The 18,767-nt window shown below is 36.3% G+C and overlaps 1 protein-coding gene across 1 annotated transcript; it reads right to left on the reverse strand.

Moving 5' to 3' along the window:
* Nucleotides 1–7,667: 7,667 nt before the first annotated feature.
* Nucleotides 7,668–18,762, reverse strand: LOC117331891 (dystroglycan-like). Its single transcript, XM_033890848.1, has 4 exons — nt 18,655–18,762; nt 16,441–16,675; nt 14,438–14,633; nt 7,668–12,427 (listed from the first exon to the last, which is right to left on the reverse strand). The coding sequence occupies exons 2-4, from the start codon at nt 16,663–16,665 to the stop codon at nt 11,289–11,291; spliced, it is 1,560 nt and encodes a 519-aa protein (XP_033746739.1). The 5' UTR covers nt 16,666–16,675; nt 18,655–18,762; the 3' UTR covers nt 7,668–11,288.
* Nucleotides 18,763–18,767: the final 5 nt, after the last annotated feature.

Raw genomic sequence — 18,767 nt, forward strand, 5'->3', positions numbered from 1 at the left:
GATTTCTAATGAGAGTAAGAGTGACAAGGAACATTATTAGGATCAGCTCCTTTACAAAATCAAAACTTGTGGAGGCATTCATTCAATTAAATCAAAATTATTTGCTCTAAATTCTTATACTGACTAAGTATATGAGCTAGAGAAAACACAAGTATACTTCTCAACTCTTTGAGGCAGAGAAAACACAAATGTAATTCTCGACTCTTAAGTACATTAATTTTGTGCAATGTATATTACATTTCTTTTTTACACTGAAACCTAATATGAAAATCTGTGGGGCACAACAAAACGCTTAGATTATGGTTCATAACCCACAGTATACATACAGCATTGTATATTGACTGGTTCATAACCCACAGTATACATACAGCATTGTATATGGACTGGTTCATAACCCACAGTGTACATACAGCATTGTATATGGACTGGTTCATAACCCACAGTGTACATACAGCATTGTATATGGACTGGTTCATAACCCACAGTATACATACAGCATTGTATATGGACTGGTTCATAACCCACAGTATACATACAGCATTGTATATGGACTGGTTCATAACCCACAGTGTACATACAGCAGTGTATATGGACTGGTTCATAACCCACAGTGTACATACAGCATTGTATATGGACTGGTTCATAACCCACAGTATACATACAGCATTGTATATGGACTGGTTCATAACCCACAGTATACATACAGCAGTGTATATGCACTGGTTCATAACCCAGTATACATACAGCAGTGTATATGGACTGGTTCATAACCCAGTGTACATACAGCAGTGTATATGGACTGGTTCATAACCCACAGTATACATACAGCAGTGTATATGGACTGGTTCATAACACACAGTATACATACAGCATTGTATATGGACTGGTTCATAACCCACAGTATACATACAGCATTGTATATGGACTGGTTCATAACCCACAGTATACATACAGCATTGTATATGGACTGGTTCATAACCCACAGTGTACATACAGCAGTGTATATGGACTGGTTCATAACCCACAGTGTACATACAGCAGTGTATATGGACTGGTTCATAACCCACAGTGTACATACAGCAGTGTATATGGACTGGTTCATAACCCAGTGTACATACAGCAGTGTATATGGACTGGTTCATAACCCACAGTGTACATACAGCAGTGTATATGGACTGGTTCATAACCCACAGTGTACATACAGCAGTGTATATGGACTGGTTCATAACCCACAGTATACATACAGCATTGTATATGGACTGGTTCATAACCCACAGTATACATACAGCATTGTATATGGACTGGTTCATAACCCACAGTGTACATACAGCAGTGTATATGGACTGGTTCATAACCCACAGTGTACATACAGCATTGTATATGGACTGGTTCATAACCCACAGTGTACATACAGCATTGTATATGGACTGGTTCATAACCCACAGTATACATACAGCAGGGTATATGGACTGGTTCATAACCCACAGTATACATACAGCAGTGTATATGGACTGGTTCATAACCCACAGTATACATACAGCAGGTATATGGACTGGTTCATAGCCCACAGTATACATACAGCAGTGTATATGGACTGGTTCATAACCCACAGTATACATACAGCATTGTATATGGACTGTGGGTAACCCACAGTGTACATACAGCATTGTATATGGACTGGTTCATAGCCCACAGTATACATACAGCATTGTATATGGACTGGTTCATAACCCACAGTGTACATACAGCATTGTATATGGACTGGTTCATAACCCACAGTATACATACAGCATTGTATATGGACTGGTTCATAACCCACAGTGTACATACAGCATTGTATATGGACTGGTTCATAGCCCACAGTATACATACAGCATTGTATATGGACTGGTTCATAACCCAGTGTACATACAGCATTGTATGGACTGGTTCATAACCCACAGTGTACATTACAGCAGTGTATATGACTGGTTCATAACCCACAGTGTACATACAGCAGTTGTATATGGACTGGTTTTCATAACCCAGAGTGTCATACAGCATTTGTATATGGACTGGTTCCTAGCCCCACAAGTGACATACAGCATTGTATTATGGACTGGGTCTTCATAACCCCAACAGTATACATACAGCATTCATTGTATATGGGACTGGGTTCATAACCCACAGTATACATAGAAGCAGTTGTATATGGACTGTTCATAACCCACAGTGTACAGACAGGCCATTGTATAGATGGTTATAACCCAATGTACAACCAGCAGTTATATGGCAATTGGTTCAACCACAGTTACACTACAGCAGTGTCTATTGACTGGTTCATAACCCACAGTTATACTACAGCATTGTCTATGGACTGGTTCATAACCCACAGTGTACATACAGCATTGTATTGGACTGGTTCATAACCCACAGTGTACATACAGCATTGTATATGGACTGGTTCATAACCCACAGTATACATACAGCATTGTATATGGACTGGTTCATAACCCCAGTGTACATACAGCATTGTATATGGACTGGTTCATAACCCACAGTGTACATACAGCATTGTATATGGACTGGTTCATAACCCACAGTGTACATACAGCAGTGTATATGGACTGGTTCATAACCCACAGTGTACATACAGCATTGTATATGGACTGGTTCATAACCCACAGTATACATACAGCATTGTATATGGACTGGTTCATAACCCACAGTGTACATACAGCATTGTATATGGACTGGTTCATAACCCACAGTATACATACAGCAGTGTATATGGACTGGTTCATAACCCACAGTATACATACAGCATTGTATATGGACTGGTTCATAACCCACAGTATACATACAGCATTGTATATGGACTGGTTCATAACCCACAGTGTACATACAGCATTGTATATGGACTGGTTCATAGCCCACAGTATACATACAGCATTGTATATGGACTGGTTCATAACCCACAGTGTACATACAGCATTGTATATGGACTGGTTCATAACCCACAGTGTACATACAGCATTGTATATGGACTGGTTCATAACCCACAGTATACATACAGCAGGGTATATGGACTGGTTCATAACCCACAGTATACATACAGCAGTGTATATGGACTGGTTCATAACCCACAGTATACATACAGCAGTGTATATGGACTGGTTCATAGCCCACAGTATACATACAGCAGTGTATATGGACTGGTTCATAACCCACAGTATACATACAGCATTGTATATGGACTGGTTCATAACCCACAGTGTACATACAGCATTGTATATGGACTGGTTCATAACCCATAGTGTACATACAGCAGTGTATATGGACTGGTTCATAACCCACAGTATACATACAGCATTGTATATGGACTGGTTCATAACCCACAGTATACATACAGCATTGTATATGGACTGGTTCATAGCCCACAGTATACATACAGCATTGTATATGGACTGGTTCATAACCCACAGTGTACATACAGCATTGCATATGGACTTGTTCATAACCCACAGTGTACATACAGCAGTGTATATGGACTGGTTCATAACCCACAGTGTACATACAGCAGTGTATATGGACTGGTTCATAACCCAGTGTACATACAGCAGTGTATATGGACTGGTTCATAACCCACAGTGTACATACAGCATTGTATATGGACTGGTTCATAACCCACAGTGTACATACAGCATTGTATATGGACTGGTTCATAACCCACAGTGTACATACAGCATTGTATATGGACTGGTTCATAACCCACAGTGTACATACAGCATTGTATATGGACTGGTTCATAACCCACAGTATACATACAGCAGGGTATATGGACTGGTTCATAACCCACAGTATACATACAGCAGTGTATATGGACTGGTTCATAACCCACAGTATACATACAGCAGTGTATATGGACTGGTTCATAGCCCACAGTATACATACAGCAGTGTATATGGACTGGTTCATAACCCACAGTATACATAAAGCATTGTATATGGACTGGTTCATAACCCACAGTGTACATACAGCATTGTATATGGACTGGTTCATAACCCATAGTGTACATACAGCAGTGTATATGGACTGGTTCATAACCCACAGTATACATACAGCATTGTATATGGACTGGTTCATAACCCACAGTATACATACAGCATTGTATATGGACTGGTTCATAGCCCACATTATACATACAGCATTGTATATGGACTGGTTCATAGCCCACAGTATACATACAGCATTGTATATGGACTGGTTCATAACCCAGTGTACATACAGCATTGTATATGGACTGGTTCATAACCCAGTGTACATACAGCATTGTATATGGACTGGTTCATAACCCATAGTGTACATACAGCAGTGTATATGGACTGGTTCATAACCCACAGTATACATACAGCATTGTATATGGACTGGTTCATAACCCACAGTATACATACAGCATTGTATATGGACTGGTTCATAACCCAGTGTACATACAGCATTGTATATGGACTGGTTCATAACCCACAGTGTACATACAGCAGTGTATATGGACTGGTTCATAACCCACAGTGTACATACAGCAGTGTATATGGACTGGTTCATAACCCACAGTGTACATACAGCAGTGTATATGGACTGGTTCATAACCCACAGTATACATATAGCATTGTATATGGACTGGTTCATAACCCACAGTATACATACAGCATTGTATATGGACTGGTTCATAACCCACAGTATACATACAGCATTGTATATGGACTGGTTCATAACCCACAGTGTACATACAACATTGTATATGGACTGGTTCATAGCCCACAGTATACATACAGCATTGTATATGGACTGGTTCATAACCCACAGTGTACATACAGCATTGTATATGGACTGGTTCATAACCCACAGTGTACATACAGCATTGTATTTGGACTGGTTCATAACCCACAGTATACATACAGCAGGGTATATGGACTGGTTCATAACCCACAGTATACATACAGCAGTGTATATGGACTGGTTCATAACCCACAGTATACATACAGCAGTGTATATGGACTGGTTCATAGCCCACAGTATACATACAGCAGTGTATATGGACTGGTTCATAACCCACAGTATACATACAGCATTGTATATGGACTGGTTCATAACCCACAGTGTACATACAGCATTGTATATGGACTGGTTCATAACCCATAGTGTACATACAGCAGTGTATATGGACTGGTTCATAACCCACAGTATACATACAGCATTGTATATGGACTGGTTCATAACCCACAGTATACATACAGCATTGTATATGGACTGGTTCATAGCCCACAGTATACATACAGCATTGTATATGGACTGGTTCATAACCCACAATGTACATACAGCATTGCATATGGACTTGTTCATAACCCACAGTGTACATACAGCAGTGTATATGGACTGGTTCATAACCCACAGTGTACATACAGCAGTGTATATGGACTGGTTCATAACCCACAGTGTACATACAGCAGTGTATATGGACTGGTTCATAACCCACAGTGTACATACAGCATTGTATATGGACTGGTTCATAACCCACAGTGTACATACAGCAGTGTATATGGACTGGTTCATAACCCACAGTGTACATACAGCATTGTATATGGACTGGTTCATAACCCACAGTGTACATACAGCATTGTATATGGACTGGTTCATAACCCACAGTATACATACAGCAGGGTATATGGACTGGTTCATAACCCACAGTATACATACAGCAGTGTATATGGACTGGTTCATAACCCACAGTATACATACAGCAGTGTATATGGACTGGTTCATAGCCCACAGTATACATACAGCAGTGTATATGGACTGGTTCATAACCCACAGTATACATAAAGCATTGTATATGGACTGGTTCATAACCCACAGTGTACATACAGCATTGTATATGGACTGGTTCATAACCCATAGTGTACATACAGCAGTGTATATGGACTGGTTCATAACCCACAGTATACATACAGCAGTGTATATGGACTGGTTCATAACCCACAGTATACATACAGCAGTGTATATGGACTGGTTCATAGCCCACAGTATACATACAGCAGTGTATATGGACTGGTTCATAACCCACAGTATACATAAAGCATTGTATATGGACTGGTTCATAACCCACAGTGTACATACAGCATTGTATATGGACTGGTTCATAACCCATAGTGTACATACAGCAGTGTATATGGACTGGTTCATAGCCCACATTATACATACAGCATTGTATATGGACTGGTTCATAGCCCACAGTATACATACAGCATTGTATATGGACTGGTTCATAACCCAGTGTACATACAGCATTGTATATGGACTGGTTCATAACCCACAGTGTACATACAGCAGTGTATATGGACTGGTTCATAACCCACAGTGTACATACAGCATTGTGTATGGACTGGTTCATAACCCACAGTGTACATACAGCATTGTATTTGGACTGGTTCATAACCCACAGTATACATACAGCAGGGTATATGGACTGGTTCATAACCCACAGTATACATACAGCAGTGTATATGGACTGGTTCATAACCCACAGTATACATACAGCAGTGTATATGGACTGGTTCATAGCCCACAGTATACATACAGCAGTGTATATGGACTGGTTCATAACCCACAGTATACATACAGCATTGTATATGGACTGGTTCATAACCCACAGTGTACATACAGCAGTGTATATGGACTGGTTCATAACCCACAGTGTACATACAGCATTGTATATGGACTGGTTCATAACCCACAGTGTACATACAGCATTGTATATGGACTGGTTCATAACCCACAGTATACATACAGCAGGGTATATGGACTGGTTCATAACCCACAGTATACATACAGCAGGGTATATGGACTGGTTCATAACCCACAGTATACATACAGCAGTGTATATGGACTGGTTCATAGCCCACAGTATACATACAGCAGTGTATATGGACTGGTTCATAACCCACAGTATACATAAAGCATTGTATATGGACTGGTTCATAACCCACAGTGTACATACAGCAGTGTATATGGACCGAGTGTTGGTATTAGTGCCAAGTCCCTGTGAGCATCATTCTACAAAAATCCAAGTTTTTATTTTAATCATAAATGTACTAAAAGTTCATATGCAGAATTATTGGAAGTAAGTTTTGACATTGTGTCTGAGATCAGATTACTGAGATAAGATAGGTTCTTATGCATTGTTCTGTAACAACAACTGTCCTAATTGTAGATGTATATATATTGTTTTTTCATAACATTACACAATAATGTTCAAAAGGGGGAATTCCATCACAAACAAGTTCATTTATATTGATTAGTCACGATCTGCTGAGATTCACATTAAAAATCACAAAAAAAATTGTTCTTTTAGATTAAGGTGTAAATGAATTCATAGGTACATATAGTATATATATAATATTGACATGCATGTAAAACTACATATTTACAACTGTACATAAATAGTGTAAAACAAATATGGCGAGTTATGTATCAACATACTTTTATTCAATGTGTTGAGGATAAAATCATTCTCACAAAAATTGATCATTGCACACCAGCCAACAATGTCTAAAAACAGGATTTTTCTCCCTTCTATTTTTTTTGTTTTTTGTTTTTTATTTTTTTGTTTTTTTGGGGGGGGGGGGGGGGGGGGGGGGGGGGGGGTGTTAAAAACTCTTTTAAAATTCTGTGAGGATAACATATGTAAAAATGTTTTCCTCAATCAAAATAAAACTTTATACTTCTCCCAATGCACCATGTAATATTAACATCAAACAATGCTCCAATATGGGGTAAGAAATAGAGTGTCATGCATTTCACTTTTCTTTTATCAGTTAAAACTTAATAATTACAGTTCATTGAATATTTTAACGGATGATGACATGAGCCAAAAGATAATTGTTGTTTTCTTAGTTTTTTTTTTTTTTTTTAGAAATTGGGTCAATATACAGTCAACCCTGTCATATCAAATCACTACTTTTACTTAAATTATAGTGTTATTTTATAATTCTCCTCAGCATCAAAGACACCAGGATACTTGAGATTTTACTAATCAGCTCAGTCTCCATATGGAAGACAAGCTATAAGACTCATAGCTCAATATGTTATCAAGAATGTATAAAGCCTATAATTCTAATCTCCAAAATATATATGATTATTTTCTTTAATTCAAGACAGGAATATCCTTGTGTGAACAACATGACAGGTTTGAATGTTACCTCATTTGAATTTAATTTGTATATAATGTATAATTAATCAGACAAAAAGCCCATGCCTGGTAATAAGCCCACCTATATCATTGCAGTTCAAATTTTACCAATCCCTTCATAATTTTTATGAACAAATCATGATTTGGTCTCAGGAACAAGACAAGATCTTCTCACATACTCCACAAGGTGACCCAGTGGTTGCTAGTGATAGAGAAAAATCAATCTCACATGAGGTAAGTAATTAAAGACAGATGGCACATCGTATCACCACACACTATATAGTGTAAACATCATCATCATATGTAGCTTAACCATGCTCAAATTGATAACGTCATTACAAGACATTGATGATGGCACGATGAAAAGGTTTCACAACACCTTATACAATTTGTCACTTTTTTAAGTATGTGAGAAAAATAATAAAGCATGGGCCTATTCTGTAGACAGGGATATGTTCACCCTCCTGTAAGAGTTTGGCTGGCCAGTACGAGGCTTGTTATGTAAGATTCTACCGTTCTAAAACAGGAAGTGTTGACTATCAAAACATACATCAGTTAATTATAAATCATGTAAAAAGATATTTGTCAAGTTCAGTGTAAATGTATATAAAAGGTATCAAAACACACTTCAACAATTTAAGATTCAGTTTTGAATCTATATTTTCGGATAATGCAAAATGTTATGTATAAATTATTACCAAAACTATAGTTACAAGACAATATTAAAGCAAGTTTTTCGGTACTACTAAGACAGTGCATGTCTTACTAAGGAATAAACAAACTCTTGGAGAATGCATATTCCACGCTTTTATACAAAATATGAGAATTAAAATATGAGTATCTAAAAATGAAAAAGATAAAATGGTAGTAATGAAAATGATATGTATCATACCATGGATACAACATCAAACTAACAATCGTAACTAATCATAGCCATAGAGAGCACATAATCATGTCTGACCATACACATAGTATCAACCAATGGTGTGTGAGAGTGCCAATGGAAGTGAGTAAGTAGGCGTGGGAAGAATGGGAGGTCTCACTCAGTATATAGAAATAAGATGTTTTTTTACACCTGCTAATATTTGCTTAATTAATTTCTAAAGAAGCTGTCTTCTGAGTAACAATGAACTAAAGTATTAGTTAATCAAGAATGACTCAAGAATATGTAAATTTTGCTTGTTTTGTTCTTCCATATTAACCATGATTGATATTACATTGGTGAAACAGGATTTGTTTACGGCTTAATCATTTAAAAAATTTGCATCTAAAAGAAGGACAGGGTCTTACAGAAACATGTACGTTGATAAGGCTAAAAATAGCAAGTTTGTGTATAAAGACATAGGGAATAAAGGGAGACAGTCCTGAGCAAAGGGGAGATAATTTCACAATCCAAAGATGGTTACAAAAACTGAGCATTACTTATACAGGAAGTAATCTCAATACTCTTTAAATATACAATGTATCACATGTTGTTGCCTTTTTAAAAAAAATTATCACTGGTCAGAAATCAAAACAAATTACATAATTTATTAATATTAAGTTGCACAAGAATTATTTTCAATTATATCAAACATTTGATATTCAAATTCAAGCATATCATAATATGTAATGCATTCATAATTCAATTAATTGAGTGTTAATTTTAGGATGTTTTATTTCAAATTTACAAATAAAAATAAATTATGAAGTCCTCTAATATACAAAATGTGCTGAAATTATTTTATACCGGTATATACACATACTAATCAGAAGTTACATATTAAAAAGTTAAATATTAATAAAATACTACACAAACAACAATACAAATACAAAAAGCAATTCCTTTTCAGACTCTAATAATCATAATGAAATATTTTATTTATTTTGTTTTCTTTAAAAAAAATTATCTGACACAACTAGGTTATACTGCAATACCTGTACCAGATGACCTACAGACATCATTTTTCACAAACAGATAACATCATAGCTTATCACTTGTGAAATTGATATTTCACTCAATTGTGTGTTAATTCTGGGAGAATACTCCAATACATATATGATAAATACTCTAATTCATAATCTTGGTCACTCTTATGTAGAATTTTCCTTTTTGCCACTCCAAACATTAAGTTCTACTTTAAAAGTATATTTTCAGATTGATTTGATAGAACCTGATATTATTGCACAATTGTATACATACTTTTTACCAAAAGAAACTGGCTGCTTCTCTAACATGTTTATATCATGGTCATAAATTTTACTTGCGCAGTTAAGAAATAGAAGCTGATGTATGTGTTACTTATGGGTACACATGTGTGTCTATCAACTTAAAATTCGCAGAGAGACATGTATACAAATATATAAAGCCCTGTGTAAAGCTAATAGAAAATATTTCCTCCAATATCGCAATTAAACACAAATACACATAACTCTGTGAATTTATTAAATAGGTTCAATAGTTTTATGTTACCAGGCATTAGGCCAGTAAGTTAACATATCAATTTATTTAACAATGAATAGTTCAATCTTATAACGACAAGTTTCTATTTATCACATATCACAATTAAAATTAATTCCCCACCCCCTGCCCCCACAAAAAAAAAAAAGATAAAGAAAAAAAGGTAAATTTCCATTCAACAGGTATCACCCTCCATAGACAAATATGTGATGCAGTATGTTTATGACATGGCCATATTGCATGGTAGTACAGACTACTAATGTGATAAAAATTATACATGATACCGTACTACAATTTACTACATCATGTTAAGAGAAATACATTAGTTTCATTTACCAATTAATTTACTTAGTTACATTGGGTTATCTAAATTAATTATTAAATCAAATGCACCTTTATGTACATGTAGGTGAGTGTTTGTTATTTATCAGTGATATGTCATAATTTGTAAATGAAAGTAGCATACCATGGCAACTAACAATAGTACAAATATGTATAAGATAGCCAATACAACATCAAAATACAGCAAATTAAACAAATCATTAAAAGCAGCATTCAATGCCAATTCAAATTCAGTTATCATACAAAATTAGGCTCTCTGTTACTCCAGAGAGTGCAAACTTCTCACCAGGTGGGATGGGTGGAGTTGTAGGGAGGGGGCAGTCTGTATGGAGGGGGTACACCAATGTCATTAAGGAGATATTCTGGTGGTGTTGGGGCATTTCGATCAGGTGTACCTCTCAACAGAGGCAGGCTCCCATTTTCACCATCATCTTGTTGCCATGGAGATGGTTCATACTCCCCATTCCCAGGTATTAAGATAGGTGGACGTGGTTCAAGTGAGCTTTCCTTTCTACGTGTCTCGTCTGGAAAGATAATTGGCTTCCTGTCCTCCAGATAAGTAGGAATCTCAGATTTTAAGACATACCTCTTCCTGCGATGAGGATACTTACCACTGCAAGCCATAAGTACAATAACCACAACAGTGACGATAAGAAGGAAAGCTGCACACGGCACAACCACCTCAAGCCAGTGGTCTAGGGTGGGCTTCATCTTTGACATGCCATATTTGGATGGCATAGAGGAATGAGGGTAGGTGTCGACACAGCTGTCAGAAAAATTCACCGAGACCAGGTCCTCCATGGTAAACATTGGCGCCATTAGACAGGAAAATGCTGGCAGTGTCATGTCCTTCACCAGATCCTCAAGGTAGGGTTTGCTACATGTTCTGACAGAGGAGCCTGACAATGTAAACTGTACAACCAGCTGGTCTTCTTTCCATTCTACACCTACTACATAAATGTCTGCCTTCACCTGAATGCTCCTAAACCAGTTTTCAAGCTTAGAAACAACATGCACCAATAAAACCACAGAGTCATCACTTCCTTTGCTTCTTGCTGCTGGGGTCACAGTCAAGGTCATGGTGTGAGTAACCTCTGGTAGTGGTTCAAAGTCAAGGTGTATTGCATCTCTGGACTTTTTACCACATGTATCCATAGCAACTAAAGTTACACTATCAGTTACCATGGTATCTGCTGCCAAAGGTAAACCATACAGAAATTGGGCTGATTCATCAAGCTGAAGCCAAAAATCACCAGGAGCATCTTTCCCGTATGGTAGGGTCAACATCAGAGTTAGATCTAGGTTATCTGAGCTCTTAAATGTGTCACAGATACTGTGCAGGAACGGACGACCAACTTGGACCTTAAGCTGGTCGATGGGTCTTTCAAGCAATGGAGCAGCATCAGTAGTAATGCACTGATCTGAAACAAGAAGGAACATTAATCAAATGAAAAAATCTCTCTTGATTACAATTAATTTTAAAATTGTTCTAGGTTTTTTTTTAAATGGTGATAATGACATCTTTAAGATAAACAACAAAAATATGCATGTAGATGTTCTATACCAAGATATCTTTTTTTCTAACTCCAATACTGTGTTAGAACTAAAGACATGTTTACCTACTCTCATTATGAAACTTCAAAAATGACTTTGATAATTGTCGAAATTGAACAAACTAATTAAGTCACAGTTATGTATTTTATGCTACAGATATTAAATTATATACACAGCCTTGATATCAAGCAGCTGTCACATAACAATAAGAGATACTCATTCATGCATACTTTTTGGCATTATTAGTAAAACAATGTATTATATATGACATACGGAACATAAATTATAATGCATTTAGGCCCTTTTTATCAATATAACATGTGGAAATTTAATCAATGTACTAAAATTAGTGAGACATGTCCATTGTTGGAAGCATCGTTGCCACCATATATCAGATTAATGGTAACTGTGTGTACATTTTGTCTAATCACACTTACCTGACGAAAGGTCATCATGCAACATGCATATTCATCAGGATGTTTTTATCTTCGCCTTGATCAGTCACCCAATCCAAACAAAGTTCAAAACAACACATGCAGATGTATCATGCAGAAATCATTCACAATGAGAGCTTAGGTTATGTCCTCTGAAACAAGAACATAGAAATGTGAACATTCATTGATAATGATATACATTGTATTAGATCATGAATATTTTTTTGTGAAAGTGCTTCAAAGAGAAGAAAAATAATGTAAAATAATTGTAAAAACATGTGTAACATGTATATTTAGCTATCAGATTTTATTTTTATGGATAGATATGTTATAATTGCTTTTACAAAATTTCTGTCTGAATATAAAATGCATTTTCCACACAAGCTAATATCAAATATATACTCAAATACCACTGCTTAATAGCAGCCAAATAATGATTTCAGTTAATATAAGAATACAGCATTCACTACAAAATACTGTAATAAAACTATGATGTGTACAATCTATAGGTCATTATGGCTATTATACTAGAAAATTGAAGGACAGATAATTGACAGTTCGCTGGTTTGTTTACTGGGCTTATCATCCTGTGAACAGTCTGGATCATTGTGAGGAAGGTATCCTTGAAGTAGTTGCTGACTACCTCATTGGGCAACATACATCCGGAGCAATCCAGGTAGAGTGTCTTACTCATGGACACAACTATGAAACTGCAGACTGGCCTGTTTCTCAACTTCTGAGAAACACGAGCCAACAATGGAAGGGAACGTCAAACCACACACCTCACATCTTCATCTGAGGTTATGTGGCTGGTACTCTAACTGACTTGGGTATTGTGGCCCTGATAATTGACATAATTGATTAAAAATTTCTTTATATTATACAGAGTTATTTACAGTATCTAAATATAGCTAACTGTATGTAACCTCTCCATACGCAGTAACCAAAACAACAAATAAAAACAGCATGCTTTCTTTTTAAATATTAATCAATAATTATTGTCTTTTTAAATACACTGTATTCATCAATTATCTAAAAGCACATAGATACAAGCTATTGTATATTCTTGATATAAGCAACATGCATCTGCTCTATCAATCCAAACCTTCAGAATGTCCCACCTTATCATCTAATTACAGAGCAGTAATTATAACAGTAGATAATAATGTAACAGTCATGATCATTATAACAAGTGTCATAAGATTTCCAAACAAGGAAATTAACTCCTTTTTAGGTGAAGACTGAAGCTACAATATCTTGGAACAAAATTAATTATTACAAAATGATATTAACTTCCTGTAATGTATCTTTACTAATCTGATTTCTGTTTGATTCCCACAAAATGCATAAACTGAAACAATTTCAATCACAAAGTTGACAATAAGTAAATTCATGCACATTCATTTCATGATCAGCTATCACAAAAATGCCATATCACTTTACCTGTGGTAACTTTTCTGACCACTGGAGCATCATGGACAACTATAGTGAGGTCAGCAGCCATGCTGCTGTTACAAGTATTGGTCATCTTCAGGTGAGTGAGGTCAAGTCTGACCATGGTCACTCCTGCTTCCACTGGAGTACCGTACACTGTGGTAGTTGTCTCATTGTACTTCAACCACACTGGCAAGGGAGTTACCTGTGAAAGATTAACCATACATTGTACTTCAACCACACTGGCAAGGGAGTTACCTGTGAAAGATTAACCATACATTGTACTTCAACCACACTGGCAAGGGAGTTACCTGTGAAAGATTAACCATACATTGTACTTCAACCACACTGGCAAGGGAGTTACCTGTGAAAGATTAACCATACATTGTACTTCAACCACACTGGCAAGGGAGTTACCTGTGAAAGATTAACCATACATTGTACTTCAACCACACTGGCAAGGGAGTTACCTGTGAAAGATTAACCGTACAAACTATACACACATTGATATAATTACAGAAATTTACAATAAAGAAAGTTACCTGTGAAAGATATGTTATCTTCTAAGTACATATATTACTGTCTATATTTTGCAGTAAATTCTTTCAATGAAACTTGTGATTGAAATGTACACTTTCCTTAGGTATGACATATGGTCACCCTGGAAAATACTCGTTATATGATACTTTTATCCCTGAAACAAACACTGCTACGCTTGTGATAATATCTGCATAATATTGACTGTCATCCTTAATAGAAACAGTTGCTCTTAAAATAATCTTTAATACAACATGGTTATACAGTGCAACTTCCGAAAACCGAACCTTCTAAAAACCGAACACCTCTGCATACCGAACGAATTGTCATTGTACGGAATTGGTCCTTCTTTATTATAGTATTAAAAAACTTCCAAATACCGATCCCTCTGAATTCCGAACACCGGACTGATTTTGTGTCCGGTTCCTGTTAAAATATACCAAAAATTACTTCTGAAAACCGGCCTTACCTGAGCGATTATGACAGGAGGTCAGGCCAGTCAACTGTGAAACAACAACTGTGACGGGTATTGTGTGAAGCCTTATTGTCTCGGGACCTAAGTAGGTGATTTGTACCGGTATCCAATATAAACCCCAAGGGGGCATTATGACGGAAGGCCTAGTGTATAATCAACACGACAATTATGAAACCATGCCACACTTCATTGAAGCGCGTCGGTTCGTTTATCTTCTCAATGCAAGTAGAGCTAGAAGCCCGAGTTTCGCATTTAATTTAAATGAGGCCGAAAAGGGGTTGTTTTCGTAAAGAAGCCCGTGATGTTTTTTTAGACAACAGCGATGTCGGAAATACGACCAGTATCATCTGATCAATTGTAGTTGATATTGAAACAAAAGATCTTCACACCCTTTAATATTATTTGATGTGTAAAATATTCTGTATCGGACTATTGGCCCCATCCACATGACGAAGCTTCACCGGATGTAACAAAATGTAGGCCGATCGTAAAGTGTAGTTGTACATGTGAAAATACTGTTTAAAACTATTGTTATAGTCATTTGCCTTTCTTATATATTCTGCAATATATACATTGATTAACTTTCATAATATGCATATTATTCAGACAATCCAAATTGTCTAAGTATGTACGTGCCGTTTTGCAATCGGGTGCATTCTAATAAAACATCTTCCAACCAATTATATCCGGAATTTGACCGGTCATTTGTCGATCAACTTCTCCAAACCGAACCCTCTATAAACCGAACAAATAGTCATGTCCCATGCATGTTCGGTTTATAGAGGTTCCACTGTATATATGAGAAGATGGATAATATGGCTATTTTTTAACTTGTGTCTGATCTCACTTGTATATTTGGAAATAAAATGTGTGTGTGAACTTGAAAGCAAATACAATATTGTCATCAATGACATACAACTTCTACATCAAAAATATACCTCAGATGTATCCTCTATATACACTAGCTGCAACATACAATTACACTTTAAAGATATCTTACCAATGTTGATTTCCATAAATGTTCATATTCTGGAGATACAAACTGGTACTCTGTTTGTGCATTTAAGCTTGTAGAGATTGTATGACGAGCTTGAACTCCCATTACAGTAAGGAAGTTGTAATTGTCTCCCCTTGAAGTGGAACTCTGGCAAACTCCATGCACAGCAGATGGGAGGATATTCATCAACCAAGCCAGCCCAGTGAGCCAGGCATAGGAATGATACATCTCAACACTCCTGTAACATTAAATATCTGTATTAATATATATATATAATTCATTATAATTACTCATTGAATAATTAAGCTGCAAAATAAAGAATGGTATATATTCAAGCATAAAAAAGATGAAACTTTATTAAAATATTTGATGTTCCATTCATTAGCTTGATATCAAAAGAGACACCAATTACTCTCATCTCTGATGCACTCCTGGAATATGAAATACTGAAGACATTGTACATGTCATCTTCTATGTGTAAAAGTAGAGAATTTATAGGTCATCTTATTAGCTAATGCTACCTTTAGCCAAAGGGTAGGATGCTTGCCTTGGGAGTGAAAGGTCGCTAGTTAGAAGCCTGGCACAGGCAGGGCATTTGCCATTACTTTTTCCTGTTACATATGAATGCCATGAGGTGATTAGTCTGGAAACTATATAAAATAACAAGACCAGAAATACCATTTATCTCTTTGAGACAAGCTAAAAGAAACTTTGTGGCAATTTTTAAGAGACCCTTAGATTTTTCTTAAGTAGCACATCCCTGGCCAGACCCATCATGCAGCATGTCTACATGGCAAACTTAGCAGAATAGTACTGTTCATTTATAATTACTGTTTAGCAATTCATGAAAATCCTGAGAAGAATTTTATGCTTAATGTATATTTATATATGTCTATAGAAAATATATACATGTCTAAAGAAATTGCTGATTTAAAACGCTTTTAATAATACTTCTTTTATAGATCCCCTAATTTTCAACTGCCACAAAATTTTGTTGAGTACATTAATTGTTATTGGCAAGTATATGCATCCAGTAAATGTGAATTTTCCTGGCATGAATTATAAAAAATTTTAAGCAGTTGCCAAAATTTTGCCGGAATTAAAAGGTTGCCACAAAACTACCCTAAACTAAGGTTGTACTAGGTCACCAGAGGTATTTGCCAGTAAACTATGCATACAAATGTTTGCTTGCAGCAAAGAGTTGCCACAAGCTTGTCGCAAACCAGAAGGCTTCCATTTCTGTAAGGTATGAATGGTATCAGTTGCGCATGGGTTTCTCATGCTGAAATAGTTGGTTTACTCTAGAGTATGCATTGATGTTTATATTATTAACATTGACAAGACTCATGTGACATACATGTACATGCACATATACTTTTGAAAGCTACACATTTACTACCGCGGTCAAAACACAAACACACGGTCCGCGGCCTGATAAATCAATATTGGTATGATTGATATAATTACATCGGTTAATTCGTCAGGGTATTGGATGTCAGGGTCATTGAATGGAGTCTCAAAAGTCGTTCTGGCTTGTGAACAGGTAACTAACTGGCCCCAAGCTCTTACCTGTGCAGTCAGTAAAACACTACACAGTCAGCGGTTATATCTGGGGCTCACCACGGGTTAACAGAATTTTGAATACGAAGATCGGCGGCGTAGACTTTTTTACTATGGCACTACATAATTTTACTATGGCGCTAGATATTTTACTATGGCACTGCTCCATAGTAAAACAGCCCGTGGTGATCACTATATATATTATCTGTATACATGGCTTGTATCCTGAAGGGTTCCAACTACTTATAAAATAAACATTTTTGTATGTGTACAGCGCAGATATCTAAGCACAAACGTGCAATAATATTTAGACTAGACTAGTACTGTAACAATCTCGTTTTCCATCAGTTGGCAACTTAGCATATGCATCCACTTAAGCTTCCTCTTATATAATTTGAGAATCATCAATGAGGTACCGTGGCTTCACATATGTGATATATTGATATCTTTACCCATTCTTTTAACCAAAATAGTACATTATCAAAAACGGTTAGTAAATTCATCAGATGAAGAAAGGTCAAATGGGCCATTACAAGCGGACCGTAACATAAACATGATCAGTGGGTGGTCCAGCTTCATCAACAAAGGCAAATAGTTTCAAATTTATAATGTATTGTTCTATACAAAGTTTTACAACATTACCGTATAAATACTTACTCCCCAAATACTAATCAATGTTAGTCAAGCAGATCTGTGTATGACGCAAATCGAGGTTGTCAACAAGAGATGATCAATCATACAGCCTCATCAACATTTTTTTTTATCTTTAC

The sequence above is a fragment of the Pecten maximus genome, chromosome 7 (genome assembly GCF_902652985.1).
Source record: "Pecten maximus chromosome 7, xPecMax1.1, whole genome shotgun sequence".
NCBI lineage: Eukaryota > Metazoa > Mollusca > Bivalvia > Pectinida > Pectinidae > Pecten > Pecten maximus.